At 39.1% G+C, this 22,681-nt stretch overlaps 2 protein-coding genes across 2 annotated transcripts in view; one reads left to right on the top strand and one right to left on the bottom strand.

Annotated features, from left to right (window-relative positions):
* Positions 1–17,929, bottom strand: part of LOC101474568 (uncharacterized) — a 39,295-nt gene extending 21,366 nt beyond the window's left edge. Inside the window, exon 1 of the mRNA XM_014412719.3 lies at positions 17,753–17,929. Coding sequence (XP_014268205.1) covers positions 17,753–17,929 — 177 coding nt within the window. The remainder of the gene's footprint in view (positions 1–17,752) is intronic.
* On the top strand, positions 4,437–12,063 carry LOC143419398 (membrane-spanning 4-domains subfamily A member 5-like). Its single transcript, XM_076885934.1, has 7 exons — positions 4,437–4,557; positions 7,741–7,938; positions 9,345–9,461; positions 10,013–10,069; positions 10,350–10,556; positions 11,464–11,586; positions 11,783–12,063. The coding sequence occupies exons 2-7, from the start codon at positions 7,762–7,764 to the stop codon at positions 11,828–11,830; spliced, it is 729 nt and encodes a 242-aa protein (XP_076742049.1). The 5' UTR covers positions 4,437–4,557; positions 7,741–7,761; the 3' UTR covers positions 11,831–12,063.
* Positions 17,930–22,681: the final 4,752 nt, after the last annotated feature.

The following is a 22,681-nucleotide window of genomic DNA, read 5'->3' on the forward strand; positions in this document are numbered from 1 at the left end:
CTTAAGGATCATAACAGTACTATATAATCATATATACACACACTTTACCTACACTGAAGTGTTTATATATGTATATATATTAGAATTAGCATTTTAAGCATTTAACCTATATATATATATATATATATATATATATATAATATAAAAATTGTATGTAACCAATATATTTAGGCCAAGTATTATCCACATCATAAATTTATGCATACTGCTTGTTTTGTGATTTAATAATCAGGATTAATGTCTGACATTTGACATGTTGTGGCCTATTGTGACAAAGCACAACAATGGTTTCTTTTTTTAAATTTATTGATTAGCATTCAAATGTATTCATTAAACGTGATCCATCTGAAGATGGCTCCTGGCCACACCCCTGACCTGCACCTGATCCTGCATCTGCTGTTTTTGGCTGGAGGACGAGTGGAAAGTTACCCAGTAGCAGGAGTGATTCCTGACCCCTATAAAAGATGGGTCAGCGGTCCACCAGGCTCTTTTCTGTCTCTCTTGGTGAGACTCTGCAGTCTGTGCTTATGGCTCTACACCCCAGGGTTTGCTTTGCTTCTTTCTATCTGTTGTTTTTCTATTCTGTCTTAATGTACTATCTTGCTGTTCACATGAGTCTGCTTATTAAATTGTGTTTCAAGAATGCCTGCTACTTCTTTCCAGAGGATTTTGTTTTTTTGAGTAATTTGATTTTCATTGGATTTAAAAAGTTGGATCTCCAAACCATTGGCTAGATAAGGTTATCATGTTGGCTTTAAAACCTGCGACCCAACACCTGTCCTGGAAAATCCAAAGAATTTCACTGGAGAAGATACTCTCAACAGTTATCATACAAGGATACATGAAAATGATTTGATATACCTTTATTAGTCCCACAAGGGGAAATTTCATAAGGCTGCCGACCTATTGCACACAATGGCGGCGCCATCTTACCCTCCGACCATACATACATTACACAAAAACATCACATGGGGAAGACAGGTCAGAGAGGTATAACAATGGAAAATGCACCACATGAGGAAAGATAAGGAGAAAAAATAACTCCCCCCAGACTGAGCTCCAACAGGGAGATCAATTTGAGACTGGAAAAAACACCTCTGCACATGAAAAACTCTTAATACACCAAAGAAACACATGACAAGCAACAGTGGTGGGTAAAGGGTGCAGCATCGGAAGGGAATAAGCGTCGAAGGCGTTTGGAAATGGAGGGGGGATGAGTGTGTGCATATCAGTGTATGTGTGTGCGTGTCCAGAGTTCAGCTGAGACAGTGTCGTTCGCCCTGCTAGGCTAAGTAAACAGTCTTCCAGCCAACCCAGATGGCCTTGCATGGAATGGGAAGGAACAGACTAAACACAGACCGCCGCTGGCGCCAAAGGGGCTATCCACATGAAGTGATAATGTGGAAGTTGATACATTTTATTAGCCCATAGAACATGAAAGCAGTAAAGTCAGAGACACTGCACTCTCATTAGGAAAGCCTGGTTGTTAGCCAAGTATTACTCCTTGGATCATCCTACTTAACAACTTTTATAATAACCATAATTTACAAAATTAACTCTTTTTTTTCTCAATACAGTTTACATGAGCACACACACATCAAGGACAAACCAGGAGCGGATCTAGAGAAATATTCTTGGGGTGGCATGAAAATCAAATGGAAGAAAATCAAAGCTTTTTCTTTTTTCCAAACACATGCAGGTGGTTACTGCATTTGAATCCTTTTAAACATTTCAGTTACATAAAACAAGCACATTTGGATTTTTTGTACTGTATAGCCTATAAAATAAATAAATATGTAGCTCAATAAATACAAAATCCAGAAAATAACATGAATGGTTCATTTACAAACACAAGTCTAACGTAAGTTTCACACTGTTTTTCTGTTAGAAAAAAAATCAAATTGTTGCTTAAAGTTAAAAGTAAACGTCAGAAATCTGCCCTGTCGTGAATACAAATTTAAACCCATGTTTTCATGATTTTTTGGGTTAACCCTCTAAAGTCCAAAGTATAATTGGCTATTTTGGACTTATTCTTTTCAGCTCAACTTCACGTGTCTGAATTTGGTTGTTTTTTCATTGACATATTAACACAACTGATCTGAAATTACACAAAACACAAAATCCTAGTGGTAGTTTTTTGTTTTGGGTTTTTTTGGGGGTTTTTTTTACAAAAAAACTTCATAACATGAAATGAAAATATAAACTGTAAATTTTGAAAACGTGTGCACAAATTCTGTAAACATATACAAATATATATTTAAAAATGCAGGCATTACATTGGAGGGTTTTTTTTTTTTCATTTTGTGCAACCATTTAAAAACACTACTATAACTAAAATGAAAGAACAATCAGGTGTCACAATAAGATGCCCCACAAATTATTTGTGCCATTAAAAAACATATTTGTCCGCTACAAGACAATCCATTTGCAAAAACCTGTTGAAATCTCAAATGCCATAGCTGGGCTGGCCATCGGGCATACCAGGCATTTGCCCGGTGGGGATGACTTATTTATTTTTTTGTAACGCATGAACAATGAAAGGTGGTGGATTGACCAGATGCTGGCCATGTGTAAAAATAACTCAGTTGTTTGGTGGTGGCTGTGGCAGAGCTTCCACAGAGGCCAGCAGGTGGTGGTCTGAGTGTCAGGTGAACTGAACTTCAGGTAAGAAGTTATGACCTGCAGTCTATCTGGGTCAGATATAAACCAAGTTTAGGTGGAGTTTATTTTCGTTGTGCTAACTTTTTATAATCAGTTACAATAACTCGTACTGCGTACTATCTAGCATGATGGAGTTTCTATACAGCTGGGTGGGTGCTATGATGTTACTGATAGTGAACTTTATTTTATTCATAAGGTTAGTTAGTAGAGTTGCCAACGACTCCTTAAAAAATGGAATGGTTACTTTTACGTGTTTCGTATTGAGCTGAGAAGGGACGCAGTTTGTCCCGGACTTCAGCTAGAATGGAAAAAGGCACAAAGCTGGAGTTATTCTGTGTCTTTGCTGCACAGCTGCATCTTCTTCTGTTATTCTCTGCCCCCCTCCTGTCCTACTTCAATCATGAAACTGATCAATGATCAGCTGATCGGCTTTTCTCTCGTTTGTTTATCGCCCACTTTGCGCCAGAAAGAGGAAACCGGCGGATGTCGTGCTAAACAACAGCAGCATGTTTAAGCTTGATCAGCTGTTGTTATAATTTATTTAATATTAATTTCTAGCAGCTGATGTTTGCTGGAGCCTGTCAGTTTGGATATGTGGTGAGAGGGAAACATGTCCCCGTCCGGCCCTGTGAAATGCCCATGGTTGATTGAAATGTGCTCTGGCACAATCATAGGCATTACCACTGAAAACAAGAAAAAAAAGCGCTAAGGGCTGAACCAGTGCTGGACTGGGACAAAAAAAAATCGGCCCGGCATTTTGGCTGGAGACCGGCCCACCAGGTCTTATAGGAACGGCCATAAAGCCTTTGACAACAGGCATCTCCAAAAACGTTAGAGCACTTTTGCAAATATGTGATGTCTTGATAAATCGAGCAGGTATTTGAAGTTTACACAGCACCATTATCGCATGAAAATATCTTTAAATTTTATTTTGTGACCCAGAAAGAGTAATATTCCAAACTCTGCCACTCTGTGTTCCTCCGCCACTGCCTCCTTTGAGTTTTGGACGAAATGGATTCTGGGATATTGCATTTCGTCATTTCGAGCTGATTGGAGAGCAGAACAGCCAATCAGATTTTTTTGTATCCAAGTCTGTGATTGGCTGGTTTTGTGGCACAAATATAACGGTGTAGAGAAAGAGTTGAGCGCGCATGGGCAGAAATGTTGAGAGCGCGAGCAACACATTGCGAGCGAGCGCAAATGCAAAAACTGAGCTGGAGGGGCTGCTGGTGTTTGTATGTGGATAATAAAAACACTGAAATACATTTTTTGCACGCAGGAATGAATTTTGTTCACTCAAATTCAGCTTTTCTTCGCTCAAAATAAATTTCTCCTCAAAATTCAACACATGCACCTGCAAACTTTTTTTACGTGCGCTCAAATTTTTTTTACGTGTGCTCAGAATAGTGGCACAAAAATAACGCCATAGCTCTCGAGGCCTGGAGTTCCCCCACCTCTGACTTAACACAGTAACCCCAAGTCAATCACACTTCCAGTGAAAGCAAACTGTCCACTTAGGAAACAACCGAAATCCAAAATTCATTTACCTGGATTTCTACAACAATTTGCTGATTCACTTAATGCCTAAATAAATAGATCAAAATCAGTGCGTTGATTATTATAATCTGGTTATTAGTCCTAAATTAGTTTAGTTAAATTAGTCCACTAACGTTTTTCACTGTATTGTTCCGTTTTGCTAGTGAGGGTAATTCTTCCACATTTGATTTTTTTTTCAATTATCTTTGTGTGTAATTGGATGTTGAGCAAAGGGTTAATTTTTATATTGTCCTTATGGGCGGAGGAACAACTGGAAAATCTCATCCAGCAATAGCTGCGCAACAAACACACAACCAGATATTAATTTGGCTTTTGGTTGCTTTTCTTCTCCTCTGACAAGTAAGTTTGTTTGTTTTATTGATTTTGTATTGTAATTCAGGTTAATGTGACGTAATCATTGGTAAACAGGGGCTGTAGATCAAAGCGGGCCTGTAGGACTAACTTGGAAAGCTGCAATGCCCTTCGTGGTGCCAGTCACGGGTGGAGCTGTATTACTGTAATTGTTAAATTACGTCGTATTACTGTCGAGAACAAAGACTTTGATCAAAGACTTTTTTACATACATGTTTGTTTTTGTGGTCGTGGCTCGATTTCCCGGAACAGTCGGCGCAGTTTCGCTCCCTGCTGCTGGTAGTGGCGCAGTCACTTAATTTTTTTGGACTTTCACTCACAGGAGTAAAGTCGAGTTTCGTCCGCTTTGCAGCACATGTACGTCGAGTTTTTTCTCTGGTAGGTTACAGCACTTTCCTAATATGCGGAGGAGCCCAAAACAAGTTTAGAGGATTGCAAAAATGTCAACAAAGCTAATGAAAAGAGAATTAAGTTCTGAATTTTTCATACACCAGCTTTACTCTGTTACTTCGTTTATATTCGTTTCATGATTTCTCAGTTTCGGTTTCATAAAAACTATCCAAAGCCACTTTATTGGGTCCAGCCAGGCTTTTGTTTACACTAAATTCTGACCTGCGTCCAAAATTTGCAACGAAGCTTCGACATGTTGAGCGTTCAGAGCGTTCTCTGCATACGTTGGTCGCGGTGAGTGATTATGGGAGTTAGTCTTGCTTCGTTTATTGTCAAAGCAGTCTGGCCATTTTCCTCTGACCTCTATAATCAACAAGGCATTTTCTGCAGGTCACTGAATTCTTTATTATGGACATTTTTCTGTAAACCTTAGAGATAGTTCTCTCATCATCAGTTTCTGTAATATTCAGACCAGCCCATCTGTCACCAAAGACCACGCCCCATTCAGAGTCATTTAAATCACCTTTCTTCACTTTATCTTTTCAATGACACTGTGGTCAGCAGCACAGGAGCACCACAGGGAACTGTGCTGTCCCCTCTTCTCTTCACCCTGTACACCTCTGACTTCTGCTACAACTCTGAATTATGCCATATTCAGAAGTTTGCAGATGACACGGCCATCATGGGGTGTATCTGGGATGATCAGGAAGAGGAGTACAGAAGTCTGGTGAGGAACTTTGTCGCATGGAGTCACACAAACCACCTGCAACTCAACACCTCAAAGACTAAGGAACTGGTTGTGGACTTCGGGAGGTCCAGAGAAGGTCCACTGCCGGTTCAGATAGAGGGGGAGGAGGTGGAGGTGGTCAACAAGTACAAGTACCTCGGGCTGTGGGTGGACAATAAACTGGACTGGTCATGCAACACAGAGCACCTGTGTAAAAAAGCCCAAAGCCGACTGTACTTCCTCAGGAGGCTGAGGTCTTTTAACATCTGCAGGAAGCTCCTGAGGATGTTTTACCAGTCGGTGGTTGCTGGAGTACTTTTCTATGCTGTGGTGTGCTGGGGGAGCAGCACAGCAAAGAAGGACTCATCCAGGCTGGAGAAACTGATCAGGAAGGCTGGCTCTGTGGTCGGCATGAAGCTGGACACTCTGGTGACAGTGGCAGAGAAAAGGACATTAAAGAAACTGCTGGACATTATGGACAATGCTGGGCATCCTCTGCACACGGCCATAAACAACCAGAAGAGTCTGTTCAGTGACAGGTTGCTTCTCCCAAAGACAAGAACCAACAGACTTAAAAACTCCTTTGTCCCACACGCCATCAGACTGTTTAACTCCTCTCTGGAGGGGAGAGGGAGGAGAAAGGAGGACAAAGGAGGGGGGAACAACTAAGCTGTAGTGCCTCTTCACCTCACTGTACAATACCTTGTGCAATACTTTTTGTAAATAGTCAACAGTGCAATAGACTCAATACTTGAAATGTGCAATTCACTTGTATTTTTATTTTTTATTCCTATTTATTCTATTTATGTCATGGTCCTGGGTCGTTGACCCAGCGTTTTGTGTTTTGTGATTATTTTCCTCTGTTCTAGTTATTCTGTGTCCTCCCCCCTTGTGTCCGGTTCGGGTTCTAGATTTCCTGTTTTGTTCTGAAAGTCTGTGTCTGTTGTCATTGTGTTCAGCTTGTCCTCTGCTCCTCATGTGTATTAGGTTCAGCTGTTCTTCCCTCCTGTGTGTGATTACCTGATTACCTTGCGTGTGTATATTTAGTGGGTGTCGGTCTATGTTCATTGTCGGCTCGTCTGCGTTCATCCATGTATCACTGCATTCATCCGTCTACCTCTGCGTTCTATGGTGTTCCTGTCTCTGCGTCTCTCTGCCCCGCACCCCTTTTGTATGGTCTCAGGTTTGTCACTTAGTTTCTCCCAGTTTAGGTTTCCGTTTGTAAAGTACTCATACCTCGTTGCCTGTTTTTGTCACCACCACCTTTGTAAATAAAACATCACTCGTATCATCAGTTTGCTGCATCTTGGGTCCTCCTTTTCCTCCACACCACACGGCTCCCTCCGCCAGCCGTGACAATTTATCCCCTTTGTATATTTTATTTATATTTGTCTCTATATGTGTGTGTGTGTGTGTGTGTGTGTGTGTGTATGTGTATATATATATATATATATATATATATATATATATATAAAAACAATTCTGTAACTGTAACTTCGGTCGTTGCTGTGCTTTTTTCTGGAAGTCGAATTTCCCAGAGGAACCCACCCGAGGGATTAATAAAGTTCTATCTTATCTTATCTTATGTCCACATGCTTAAATACTTTAAAGTGCTTTCATTAGATATTTCCACTAACAAGTAGTTTAATGGTTAATAAAGTGACTGTGAGTGTTTATCTTCATTACTGTTATTCAGTTAATCATCATCTTTATCTAATATTGAAATGTATAGCATCTTGTTATAACTGCAAACACAACTGCATCACTTAATGTAGTTATTTATTTATATACAAGTTTTTTTTTTTTTAAATTTCATTATAATTAACAGACAGTGTAAGTCACTGTTAATGGAGCTCGACATCATTATAAGGTGAGTTATAAGAGTTAATATAAGATAATAGGTATCGAGTGATTTGGATTTTTAATTTTGTTAGTTGCAGAAGTTAAATGAATGTTTTGTTTCAATACTTCGATGAGTTCAGCCATTTCTCCACAGCTGGGGCCTTAATGTGATTCAGACTATGTTCATTTTTATGTACTCTTCTCTCTTTCAGTCTCCAGGATCTACAGACAGGATGTCTGTCACTGTGTCTAAGGCTGATGGGGTCACTGTGTTCACCTTGACCTCTGACCCTGATAGCTCTTGGCCTCCTCTGTGCCAGATCCTCAAGAACCTTTGCTACAGTCCAGTGTGCTGCACCGTGTCACAGCACCTGAGGCGCCTCAACAGAACCTCTCAGACAGTGCTGGGGGTGAGCTACAACCTTTAAGGATTCAAATACCTCGCTTCTGTCAGTCTGCCCCAGGGCAGCTGTGGCTACACCTGTAGTTTGCCTCCACCAGTGTGTGAATTAATAGTGGAATTGTAAAGCGCTTTGACGGTCTCGAAAACTTGTTGTTCCTAGAGTATTTAAAAGTAGAATGGGAGGCAGAGCCTTCAGTTTTCAGGCCCCTCTTCTGTGGAACCAGCTTCCAGTTTGGATTCGGGAGACAGACACTATCTCTACTTTCAAGATTAGGCTTCAAACTTTCCTTTTTGCTAAAGCATTTTCTCACCTTTCTCACTCACTATGTGTTAATAGACCTCTCTGCATCAAATCATACCTGTTATTGATCTCTTTCTCTCTTCCACAGCATGTCTTTATCCTATCTTCCTTTTCTCACCCCAACCAATCACAGCAGATGGCCCCGCCCCTCCCTGAGCCTGGTTCTGCTGAAGGTTTCTTCCTGTTAAAAGGGAGTTTTTCCTTCCCACTGTCATCAAAGTGCTTGCTCATAGGGTGTCATATGATTGTTGGGCTTTTCTCTTTGTCTATTATTGTACGATCTACTGTACATTATAAAGCGCCTTGAGGCGACTGTTGTTGTGATTTGGCGCTGTATAAGTCGAATTGAATATATATAGTTATATATAGCTTTTATAACACAGAATATAGTTTGTGTACTCCCCTTTACGCGTGTGTGTGTGTGTGTGTGCGCGTGCGCGTGTGTGTGTCGAGTAATTCAAATCATTTTAAACATTCAGGAGATAAAACACTGTCAGAACTATTGTTGCCTCCTATTAATGTCAGATAGCCTTCCAAGAAGACAGAGTAAAGGTAAATTTTATGTGTCAGGGATGCCACCGGCTTTGTATCAGTGTCATGTTTCCTTACCCCACGTGAGTCTAACTCTCACGTGAGTCTAACTCTCTCACTGACAAATTTATTGGACTTAAAAGTGAAGAAAAGTAAAAAGTTATCCACTGTGGTTTAAAACAGGGCAGCACAATGGTTAGCGATGTCCTCTTCGGCTTCCTCCCACAGTCCAAAGGCATGCGGTTAGTGGGGTTAGGTTAGGTCAGGTTAATTGGTAACTCTAAAATCGCTCTAAGGTGTGTATGTGGTTGTGAATGTTTGTCTGTCTCGATGTGTTTGCCCTGTGACAGACTGGCGATCTGTCTAGGGAGTACCCTACATCTCGCCCTCAGACAGCTGGGATAGGCTCCAGGCCCCCACAACCCTGAATAAGCAGAAGAGAATGGATGGATAGTTTAAGAGTTTTCTTATCACACTACAGAAAAAGACTTAGAGAAAGTGCTCCAGTATACAGCATATCCTATGACTGGTGTTAAACATCTACATCACCAGTTGTTAATTCTGTGCTTCTTCTTTGTCAGACTCTGCAGATTATGATTGGGCTTCTCAGTGTTGGACTCGGAACAATCCTTGTAAGCCGATATGTTGGATTATGGACCATACGTGAAACCGGCTACCCTTTTTGGATGGGAGGGTTGGTAAGCAAGCGAAGCAGCTTTTTCCTCAACTAGAATCCTCTGAGTCGGAAAAGAAAGGGACAACATTCCTCTTCCAAAAGTCCATCGGCTGCTCTCTACAGTTCCCAAATGTTTTGGGCTGTTGTTAAAAGAGGGGAGCTACACAGTAGTCAACATCAGATAAAAAAAATTCTCCTTTTTCTTTTTTGTAATTGCAAATTTTCTCAGTTTTACTGTAAAATAAATAAATAAATACATAAGGGCATATGAAGTTTACCAATCATCGCATTCTGTTTTCATTTACATTTTAAACCCATTTCAACTCTTCAGAATTGAGCCTGTAGTTCAGAGTATGTAGAGTATCAGAGTTGGCGCTTAAGACAAAGCTGGAGAATCTTATGAAATCAAATGTGTTTTATCAATTGAAATCTTAATCCCTTACTTCTGTGGTTTTATTGATAAGCTGCTGTTTCTTATTGTCACCTTAAACACATGATGTGTCTCCTCATTCAGTTAAATTACACATGGGAAGGAATTAAACTTTAATGTCTTTGTTTTTTTGTCTTGTGTAGTTCATCATGTTTGGAATCGTCAGCATTTTGTCTGACAAGTATCCAAGTCCATGTCTGGTGAGTAGTCCAGATATATCCTAGAAAGATGACTTGAATTTTGTTGTTTAAGTTGAAGATATGAAAGTAGAAGTATACTATTCTATTTCAATATACAAGTTTACACCAGGTCTCATGTATGCACATCTATGTATATGTATTTATGTAGGATGGAGCTGCAGAGCTTTAATACCAACCATTGCAAGCTTTCCGGCACTGACTGACTGTAAAACTTTTAACCGACCAGCCTTCTAATGTCTAAAATTTTATTTTACACTAACTGACCCATCTTGTATTTCAGGTTATCGTCAATGTGATTCTGAATCTGACTGGCGTTGCTTTTGCCATTGCAGCCATTGTGCTGTATAGCATCAGTGTATTTAATCTATATTTGTGGAACATTTGTGGGGAGCCCGACTACTGGTATGGCCATCATACAACACCAAGTTCGTCTCCTGAACAGATGATACTACAGGAGAGATGCTTGGAGGCCAAAGCTTTAATTAAGGTAAGCGTTAGTTCAGCAGTTTACATACAAGTTAAATTACCTAACTGACAAGTGGAAAATAACTGTTTAAAGTCGAATAATTATTAAATTGTTTTGTAGATATAATCACAGGTTTTTGCTTCTGAAATCTATGGATTTGCAGCTGGTAATCAGATAATAGTATACAGTGGTCCCTCGCTAAAATGCGGTTCACCTTTCGTGGTCTCACTTTTCCGCAGATTTTTTTTTGTGCAATTTTGCATGCTCTTCAGAAAAAAAATTTGACTCCTGTACAGAACGTCAAATTTACATAAATCTTTGATCGCTAGCAGTGTAACTCTGAAGTGCTGTACTATATGTTTGTAAGTTTTCTCTCCAACTGACACAACAATGTCAATGAAACGTTTGGCACCATCAAAGGAACCTGCGCTAGCACCCAAAAGGCAGAGGAAGATGCTAACCATTGCACAAAAACTTGGACTTCTGGACATGCTAAAGGAAGGTAGATGTTAACGTAGTTAATTACCACTATTGTGGTACCACTACCATAGAATTTACAGAAACAGTCAGATAAGTCAAACTTTACTCAACTTCTTCTTGCTTCCTTTATTTCTACACCATTGATTCATTGATGTTGGATTTTCTGGCAGCTTCTCTATTCTCATGTTCTGGACCTGAAAACAGTGTTTGATCTTTGGTTTCATTCTATAATGCTGAAATTATTTTTCTACAAAGGTTTGAACTTTGAGAGCATTTTCAGAACGTTACTCCCATGATAAACGAGGGACCACTATATATAGGTTTTTGATCTTGCGATCACAGTCACGTCTGTACAGAAGTCTCCGCCCACTCTCCGGTCAAAGGGTCTGAGCCTCTGATCCTTTTATTACTGCAATAAAATTGAGCACTGTTGTTTGTATCCCAACAGATGCTCTACAGAAGCATCATTGCTGTGCTAATTGTGCTGTCAGTCCTGGAGCTCTGCGTCACCATCAGCTCAGTCGTCTTGGGGATCAAGAGTCTGAAGAGCAAAGAAAAGGGACAAACCAAGGTAACAGACTAGCGTCGCTTCAAGGTGAAACTGTTACTTAAGCAGAAAATGTTGGCCGAATATGTTTAGGGTTTTTTCTTTTGTTTTTGTTTTGTGTGAGTTCTTATGTGGAAGTTTATGAATATTTGGTGACTTGCTCAAAAGCCAAACCGATTTATTCAGTGTCATTTTACTTTACCAATCTTTTCTTTTTTAGAGCACTGATGACCCAGAGCTCTACACACCACTTCTAGAGGACCACTAAGCCTACAGTCTGAATGTAATTGTGCTGTGAGGAATTGTAACCATGTGCCTTCATAGCTTTCACCCTGTACTGCAACATTATCATGCACTTCTCTTGCACTTTTATATACTGCAAATTGAATGTATTTCTAAATCTCTACTTTTTCTCTTCAGTGTGCCTTCCTCCAGATAGTATGCCACATGCTTTGTATGCTTTGTTGTTGCTTTTCTTTCTTTCTTTCTTTCTTTCTTTTTTTTTTTTTTTTTTTTTTTTTTTTTTTTTTTGACAATATTGGGCCATGATACATAAAAATAAAGAAATCTGTTGCACATTTCATCAGCATTTGAGGTCCTTTAAAAAATGTTTTCAAAGGTAATTGAGAAGTAAAAATTGTGTGGTAAAATCTGTGGAAAAAGTGTGGGGCTAATTCACTGCAGAACACTTTGTAATGTGCAGCTGTCGAGAACTCTAATCAATAATCAATGGCTGATTGGGATCTTTGATTATCTGCTGTTGTCACTGAATAGAATAGGATAGAATAGAATAGCCATTTATTATCATTTTCCCTGTACAATGACCAACCTTGCCGGAATAAAATATAAACAGTAGACAGCAGGAATAAATGACAAACAGGACAAGTTTATACAATCAAGACGGAAATATAGAAAACAAGAGAAATTTATACAAACAAATGGTGTTTATTTGCAAATGGACTGATTCTTATATAGTGCTTCTCTACTCTCCTGAAGCACTCAAAGCACTTAAGACAACATACTACATTAATTTTCTTCTATGCTGCTTAAGTACTTTCTATTTAAACATTCACACAAATTGATTCTCTGATGGATGCAACTTGCCCAAGAAAATTTAGCATGCGGACTGTGAAAGCCAGAGATTGAACCACCAACTTTCTGATAAGTAAGCGACCTGCTCTGCCTCCTGAGCTACAGCCATCACCACCGTCAGAGCTGTCTGAACGGTGAGTCTGGAGGTGTGGGAGCAGCAGCTTCTGGTCCAGTTTATTCTTCCTCAGGACTTGGAGGAAGTGCAGCCGCTCCTGGGCTGTTCCAAAACAGGGAGGAGACAAAGTAGACTGAGTCATCAACTGAGATGTTATTATAATGTGTTTGGTCAGTGAATAAATCTTTAGCTTTGAAATCAGCACAACTGAGTTTCAGTGTTATAAACTACATTTAAAGTAGCCTACACAGATACATAAGAAGACACACGTGCGATAAAACACATACAGTTAAAACCAGATATTTACATACAAAAAGACACGAATACCTTTTTTTCTCTTTTTCGTCAAACATCAAATCAGAGTAAACTTTTTGGTTTTAGATCAATAAATATTAACATATTTTTTGTATTTGTGAAACACTTTCATCAAAGTCAGAAGTATACATACACTAAGTTTATTGTGTCTTTAAACAAAAAGAAACCTTCATACGATTTTATGCTGAGCCTAAGAAGCTTCTTATAGGTTAATTGAGTCCATTTGAGTTAATTGGTGGCACACCTGTGAATGCTAATAAAGGCACACCCCAAACACAGAGACTCTTTCTACACTCCACATTAGTTGGTGGCGGTAATGCACCAATTTGTTGTTTGCCAACTGCCAATAAACAATATGAAGAAGGAGGAGGAGGAGGGCCTCTTTCTTTGACATCATGAGAAAATCAAAAGAAATCAATGAAGGCATCAGGAAAAGAATTGTGGACCTACACAAGTGTGGCTCATCCTTAGGTGCAATTTCCAGATGCCTGAAGGTCCCACATTCAGACAACAATATGCAAGTATAAAAAACATGGGGATGTGCAACCATCATGCCGCTCAGGAAGGAGACAGATCCCCAGAGAGGAATGTTTTTTGGTGTAAAATGTGTAAATCAACCAACAAGGACAACAGCATAAGATCTTGTGAAGATGCTGGTAAGACAGTGTGACTATTCACAGTAAAAATGAGTCCTGTAGCACCATGACCTCACAGGGTACTCTGGAGGAGAAAGCCATTACTTTAAAACCTCAATAAGCTGGACTACAGTTTACAACTGCACATGGGGACAAAAATCTCTATTTCTGGAGACATGTCGTGTGGTCTGACGAAACAACTGAACTGTTGGGCCATGATAAACCGTATATTTGGAGGAAAAAGGTGGAAGCTTTGAAGCCTCAGAGCACCATCCCAACTGTGAAGTATGGGGGTAACAGCATCATGTTGTGGGGCTGTTTTACCGCAGGAGGGACTGATGCACTTCACAAAATAGATGACATCATGAGAAAAGAAAATTATGTGGATATATTGAAGCAGCATCTGAAGGCATCAGCCAGGAAATTGAAGCTTGGGCCCAAATGGCTCTTCCAAATGAATTTACAAATTATTTACAAAGTGGCTTAAATACAACAAAGTCAAGGTATTGGAGTGATCTCAATCACAAAGGCCTGATCTCAATCTGATAGAAAACATGTGGGTGGCACTAAAAGGTGAGTGGGAGCAAGAAGGCCTGCAAGCCTGACCCAGGTACACCAGTTCTGTCAAGAGGACTGGTCCGTGATGCCCATCAACTACTGTAGAAAGCTGGTGGAAGGATACCTGAAACATTTGGCCCAAGTGAAACAGTGTCGGGGCAATTCTACCAAATACTAAGGAAGTGTATGTATGCTTCTGACTTTAATAAAAGCCATAAAAATACGTAACAGTTCTCTCTTTACTCTGACATTTCACAAATAGCCTACAAAAAATATGTTAATATTTATTGATCTAAAAGAAAGGTTTACTCTGATTTGATGTTTAATGGTAAGAATTTTTTGTTGTTTTTAAAGTGTAATATCTGGTTTTAACTGTATGTGTCAGTATTTATCTTTATTTTTATTCTTTTCTAACTTTTTTAATATTGTCATCATACATTGTGGAATAGCAAAGAAAATAACCCCATATTTCACAAGAATAAACACATTTTTACCAACAAACATAATTGAGTTTAAGGCACTTTTCTCAACTTAAATTTTAATCATTAGCACAACAATGAAATTATCAATCGATTCAATTTAGTATAATGTCTTCCTTTCAAGAAGCACTTAGGAAGACAAAGTCTTAATTATTATAAATCATCAAGACATCAAGTTAGTTGTAGGTCATAAAGGAACATGATTCCTGGTAACTGATAGAACAAAGACATTTAGGCTACAGCCTGTGCAGTGACTTCCTCCAGCAGTGGTTTGGTCAACTCTGAGTCATCAGTGCTCTACAAGAAGAAGAAAGAAATGGGAAAGTACGTGAAATGTGCTGACGATTACACAAAACTGAATGAACTGTGCTTTTGTGCTTTTGTGCTTCGTGCGGGGAGTTTTAGTCTGCGCTTCTGTAACCACTCTTTTCTTTTCGGGTAAATTATGAGCCTCAACACTGTCAGACTTTGCATCAACAAAAGTTCAAAAGAATCCTTCTTTCTGTTATACTGTGCCACGGTGCAGTCCCTGAGTTCATTCCCTGTCTGAACCGGCTGTTTTAGCCTCTTATCATTAAAGACAAATTTAATTTGATTTAATTGAATCTGATTGACTGAATTGAACTCAGTTAAGTTAAATTCAATTGAATGCCTGTTATAAGCAGACGATTTGAACAGCATGTGGGTGGGTCCAGTGTTCTTAGACTAAGCTGTTTTCCTGGGACAACTTAGGTCACTAAGGGTATCCTCTCCATGACATTACAAATAGCCAAGAGTTGAAAAATAAACTGTATGAAACAAAAGGTTTAGAGCCGTTTGCAGACCTATTGACCAACAGGGATTACTTTAACAACAGCAAACATTATATGAATCTCTGTTTGAAATTATGAGATTTGTTTTAAAACCATGTCTAATATGAACATGGGGACATGGAGACAGACACTATCTCTACTTTTAAGATTAGACTTAAAACTTTCCTTTTTGCTAAAGCATATAGTTAGGGCTGGACCAGGTGACCCTGAATCCTCCCTTAGTTATGCTGCAATAGACGTAGGCTGCCGGGGGATTCCCATGATGCATTGAGTTTTTCCTTTCCAGTCACCTTTCTCACTCACTATGTGTTAACAGACCTCTCTGCATTGAATCATATCTGTTATTAACCTCTGTCTCTCTTCCACAGCATGTCTTTATCCTGTCTTCCTTCTCTCACCCCAACCAGCAGATGGCCGCCCCTCCCTGAGCCTGGTTCTGTCGGAGGTTTCTTCCTGTTAAAAGGGAGTTTTTCCTTCCCACTGTCGCCAAAGTGCTTGCTCATAGGGGGTCATATGATTGTTGGGTTTTTCTCTGTACCTATGAAGCGCTTCGAGGCGACTTTTGTTGTGATTTGGCGCTACATAAATAAAGTTGAATTGAATTGAACATCCACCATCAGAGTTGGATGTATATAACACAAAGGGGAAACACAACATTTTCAAGAAAAAAAAAGAGAGAGAGATTTAAATTGACGATTTGAGAAGAAAAGAAAAAAAAGAAAAGAAAAGAAAACCTTTATGTTACCAGACAAATGTTTGGACACCACTACTCATTACATGAAGACAGAATCAAAACTATGACACATTCTTAAAAGTAATCTTTTAAGAACTCATATAAAACTACTGTCTACTCAACATTTACAGATTAATTAAGATGTTTATCAGACTGTGTTAGTTCATACTATATATCTTGTACCTCATTTTTTCCCTTGTCCTTCCTCCTCAGAGATTTGATCCCCAGGATGGAAGAGCCGATGGTGATGCAGAGCTCGAGGACTGACAGGACAATAAGGACAACACTGATGCTTCTCAAGAGCATCTGGTGAGACAAACATCAATGCTGCATTTCAAAACAACAATGTCACCTCAAAAACTTCTGAAAATAGTTTATCTTTGTATCGATTTAATGAAGAATTTGTTCTTCATGATTTAAATTGTCTTCTTAGATGTCATATTTACACGTTTTTTGTTTGCTTATTTGGTCCAACCAAATAGTTCATTTGGTTATTAAGTTCAAATTCATCTTCTTTGCTATAACGAATGACTCCCTGCTTGTTTTGTCCAACCAACAGTTGGAAAAAAAACCTTTTAACTGTTGGCCTTTTTCAAACTTACCTTCACCACTGCTTGGCCCTCTAAGCATCTTTCCTTAATGATCATCTCCTCAGGAGATGGAACAACTGCGGTTGTTGTACGCATCCGGTACCAGTATGGATTGTAGTCATTATCACACTGCGATCCCCACCACAGGTATATGTTTGCTAAATGGATGCTGTAGAGCACAATGGCTGTGATTGCAAAAGCAACCCCGGCAACATTTAGAGTCACAGTGAGGATGAGCTGAAATAGGAAACATATCACTTGATGTACAACCAAAAAAATATCTCTGAATATAACCTACATACAATACAACTTTACCTTTTCACATTCTGTCACAACAAAACTGACTTTGCAATTTTTCGGCAGCTACAACTCTGTTAGTCTTGTAAGAAATGTTTCAGGCCCATTCTCAGCTGGTGTACATCCCCACTACTTGTTTTGCCGTCAGTCTGGATCCCTGATATTGAAGATTCCACAGGTCCCTCATCCTTTTTATGTAACCCCTTCCACTAGGATTACTTGCATAGTACCTTTCCAACAGCACAGTCCAATCATAATCTGCAGAGTCTGTGAAAAAGGAAGGACAGTATTGGTGATAAACATCTGTGGTGCAGTGATGCTGTACAGTGGACCACTTTGCCTTTTTGCTTTTCTAAATAAACACCTGAAGCGATTACATCCATGAGGAGTGACAGCAATATGAAAAAAAATCACTAATTATTTCATCAGCAGAAATGATTAACTCAAAGTTTAGGTTTAGAGTTCTGAAAAAAATCTAATACGTATATTAATGTATTAGTAATTATATGGAAACTATCTGTTCTATCTTTGATCTATCTTCTATCTTTGAATGTTGTAGCTCACCCCCAGCACTGTCTGAGAAGTTCTGTTGAGGCTCCTCAGGCGCTGAGACACAGTGCAGCACACTGGGCTGTAGCAAAGGTTCTTGAGGATCTGGCACAGAGGAGGCCAAGAGCTATCAGGGTCAGAGGTCAAGGTGAATACAGTGACCCCATCAGCCTTGGACACAGTGACAGACATCCTGTCTGTAGACTGAAAGACAGAACAGAATGCATGAAATTAAAATGAAATTCTGGACCCAATCATCCTTTCACATCGAGGGTTAGGTTCATCTAACTAACAGTCTAAGCTAAGCCAACACCACAGTCTTTTGACTGTGAGAGGAAGCCAGAGAGAGAACTCACACAGACAAGGAACATGCAAACTTCACACAGAAAAGCTGCTGTCATATATACACATGCATTAACAAACCAAACTACTAAGTAATTAATATGATCTTATTCCTGCATTTCTGTATTTATTCCTCATTTCTCCATTTTTCCATCCAGAATTATCCAGTGTGTGTCACGATCCTGGGTCTTAGGACCCAGTGTTTTGAGTTTTAGTTCATTTTGATGTTTATAGTATGTTAAGCTCATCAGGTCTCCTATGTTCATTTGCTTATTAGTTCCCCCTTGTGTTTTCAACCCCTGTGAAGTCTCCCTTGCCCTTCGTGTGTTTCATGTCTGTTGTCTTATGTTGTCATGTCTGCCTCTCATGTTTCCTGTTTCATTTTGGAGAGATCTCGTGTTTTTATATTATGGATTATGTTTTGAGTCCTTTGTGGTACTGTTTCGTGTTTCCCTAGATCTCAGTTATTGTTATCTTAGGTTTTGCTCTTTGGCTTTGTCATATGGCTTCCCTGTGTTCCATGTTATGTCTCCCCTGTTGCTGTTAAGTTTGCATGTTTAGAATTCAGTCAGTGTGTTTCCTGTTTTACTTTGTAGGTCCATGCCTCATGTGAGTGTTTCTAGTTTTGCGTCTCTGTCTCGTCCAGCCTGATTACTCCCAGCTGTGCTCCCCTTCTGTGTCTCATTCCCTCTTTATCCCTCTGTGTATTTAAGCTCTGTGTTTCTCTTTGTCAGTGTCGTAGTCTCCATCATAGCTGTGTGATTTTTTTTTCCCTGTGGCTCCTTGTGCTTTAGTTTTCCCAGTTTAGTTTATTTTGTATTGTTTTTCGTGTCCCACTTCACGCCAGCAATAAAGCTGTGTTTTTTGAGTTTACCTTTTGTCTCTGTGAGTTTGCGTTTGGGTCCTCTCCTGCCTGCCACACAGCCGAATCATGACAGTGTGTAGTTACTTCCACATTGTTTCAACAATTCAAATAAATGCAACCTTTGTTGTTTAGGTTACATTTGCTCACCCAGATGTTGACTTCATAGGTCTCAACAGTGTTGGTCAAGCTACTTGAAAAAAGTAATCAGTAGCGCATCTGCGCTGCTATGTGTTTTTGGGGTCTTCTTTTGCGGCTCATTCAGTGAATTTTGGTCAGAATGTGGTGAAACTTGGTGTTTGGAGTCAGTAATAGCTCTGGAAGCTAACCAGCCTGTCTTTAGCCGGTTACATGAAGTTTGAAGAAGTTCTTGTTCCATTTGGTTTGTTTAGCGGTCTTCTGTGCATTTACATAACTGCTTATTTAACCATGGCTTGTTTTCGGTGTGTTTGGTGGTTGTAGAAATGGTTTATGTGACATTTTAGCTGAGATTCAGAGGGCTTTTTTTTTTTCACTGTAAAAAGAAGTTTTCTTCCCACGCAGTGAACAGCGGACGCTAACGTTTTCGTCATTTTTTACAGCATCAAACTCAAACTAAGGTCAGTACTTCCACGCTTTAAATGCTGCACGCTCATACTCTCTCCCGCATTGTTGATCTGCACACAGCTGTTGCCATGATTGTTGCACTCGCTTACGTCATTGTCATGAGACGCTCTCGCAAAAAAATTCACGGTTTTAGTAACGCAGTAGCGCAGCATGCTTGCGGGAAAGTAACAGTAATCTAATTACCTTTTTTGCAATAGTAATCCCTTACTTTACTCATTACTTGAAAAAAGTAATCGGATTACGCATTACTGCCCATCTCTGGGTCTCAATCACTGGATCATTAACATGTTTTCATATCCAGTTGAATGTTGTGATAGCTTCCAAAATGTCCAAGGTGAGGCTACAGAGCAGTAATAAACTGTTATAGCTCATAATTAGGTGAATTCTGTTTTCCAAGAATCAAACAAATACCATTCCAAACTGGATTCATCCTGAGGTTTAACTCACTGTATTTACTGCAGCAAGTGAAGCAATCTAAAGTGACCTTTTGCTGTCAGAGTGAATGAAGTAAAGGCTGAATAACATAAAACAGTCAATTTTATCTGGACATGTGTTCAAAGTGCAAAAACATGAGGAAACTCAAAGCAAATACAAATGATGTATACTAGTGTATCTCAAGATTCAAAGTGTTTATTGTCATGTGTCACAAGAGAAAAGGCATTTCTTTGTGCAATGAAATTCTTTCTTTGCTGTCTACCCACAGATGCTGATTAATATATACAATAGTAATAGAACATATAAATACAAATAGTACAAATAAATAGCTGAAGACAGAAAAGGAGACAAAATATGGAGATTTGAACAGATGTGTACAAAAGAGCTACAGCTTATTATGCTGGCTTAATATGTAAGTGCATTCCAAAAAATATGAAAGTTCATTTGTCATGTAATTTATTTGTCATACCCAAGGTTCATGTACATTTAAAATAAACTTTTCACCTTTACCTTTTATTTTCTCACATATCTTTCTGCAAATCACTTTAGCATAAGCGTAGAATATTCATCATAAAATGGACATCATGGTACTAAATCGCCTAATCTGTAGTTACATAATGAATATCTCATATTTAATTAGGCTGTATAAACTGAATCATTTGAAAGTACCTCTCTGAGAAGAAGAAAAATGTAAACAAATCCTCTTGAGAAAAAAATCAGTCTGAATATTGGCTGCGAAGTCGGGAAACAAGCCTTTAGAGGAAGCACGAAGTACAAACAAACCTCTTAGCAAAGGTGCCTCCTCCCATTCAGAGCATACAAAGACCTTTACCCTTTGCTTAACACAGAGTAAACACTGATTAAAAGTGAGCATAAAAAGTCAGGGCAGGATGTTAGCTGGAGAAAAGTATGTGGCAATATTGTTTAGAAATAAACAATATCTGTTTATTTAGATATTGTTTAGAAATAAATCTGTCCAACACAAATGAAATTCATGCTTCCAAATGTTTATTAAATCGTTTCATATTCACATGTTGCTTGTTTATTAGTCAGTTAATAGTTCTTTCTGTATTCATTTATCCTCCAGTAGGAGGATGTCATTGGATCCATGGGCCCACTTTTATATCAGCAACAGAGAACGGAAACAACTTTGTGTGAAAGTGATCTTTATCATTTATGTTATGTACAGACAGGTTTTGTAATCTCCATTTTATTATTTTACGCCTCTGAATTGAGTATGTGGAAGAGGAGTCACATGACCCATAAAACGCCCCTTTTTATGTGACCGTGAACGGATCCTGGAGCAGAGGGTCGCGCTTCCAACCAGCCCTTTTTCCCTATAGTGAGCCAGCTGAGCCAAAGAAAGCCGGCTGTGTTGAGCTTGGTTCGTAGTGTACCCTTTAGGTCTGGCTCTCGGTATTCTGCCCAGCGCCACGCTCCAGTCTGAGCTACATGTCAGTAACCAAGGATAGGGCAGATTAAATTCCATATAACCACTTTATTTTTTCACTTGAGGATTTCGATTCCTTGAAATTGTTCCAGAGATTATTCAATTTCGCTGCAGAAGTGCCTCCTCCCACTTGGCAGCTACATGTAGGAGGAATGTTTGGAGTTGGACTTGTCTAAATGTGGTCCACAGTCCATGTGAAAGTGGGAGGTTGATTGATTGATTGAGGGAAATTGTTTTAAGGGGCAGGAAATCAGAAGATTTAACCTGAATATTGTGCACAATATGCTTCAGAAGAGTTTAAACATAATTTTGTTTTGGACGATAGTTTTATAAACTGAAACGAATTCATTAAAAGTTTTTGAATGTGATATAGAGGGTTTTTTATTTTAGGGCAGTTCCACACAGATCCGTGTCTTCTACCCGTTCCTACCTTCTTTTTGGTTCTGATTTCTAAATTCCCCTGATCACACTTAAGATGAGTGAAAGGATGAATATCTGTGCTGCTTGGTGGAGAAATTGTGCAAAAGCATCAAATCCAAACTTCAGTTTTCTTCCTTCTTAACCACTTATCCAGTATACTTACAAACAATAACGCCATGTAACGCCATGTATAGATGGCATCATTTTTGTTCTACATGTTCCAAAATTAAATTATTTTTAATAAACAAACAAAAAAAACCCTCACTGGTAGCAATAAAGAAGAACACCAACAATGGTGGAAAACTGACTGTCAGAATCAGTAAATGCAAGGTTTGAAAAATACAAGCACACAGCAGGAATGCAGTCTTTAAGCAGCACTTCAAGAAGAAAACTTTGTATAACTCAGTGATGTTAAAGGACAGAGGCAACACATTTAGGCTATAAGCTGTGCAGTGACTTTCTCCAGCAGGTCTTTGTAGCGCTGTCGATCATCAGTACTCTGAAAGTGAAAAACAGCATGGGTAAAGTGCATGAAAAGGTGCTGACACATTCAAACCATGAACAACAGCAGTGACCACTGCTCTAACTACTGCGACTACTGCACAGACTGACTAAGTGTGGTGTTTTAAACTGAGCAGACAGTGAGCAGGACAGTCACAGCTGATGCATAGAATCAGAGATCCACCTAATCATTCCTGCTTTTTCCATTTCACAATTTTTGCTGTTAACTATTTAAATATTAAAATAATTATGTGAGTGAAATTTAAATGGTTTCTATCCACTGAATATGAACCTCTCACTATCTCAGTTGACTGACATTGTATGTTTC

This window comes from Maylandia zebra, linkage group LG1, assembly GCF_041146795.1.
Source record: "Maylandia zebra isolate NMK-2024a linkage group LG1, Mzebra_GT3a, whole genome shotgun sequence".
Taxonomy (NCBI): domain Eukaryota; kingdom Metazoa; phylum Chordata; class Actinopteri; order Cichliformes; family Cichlidae; genus Maylandia; species Maylandia zebra.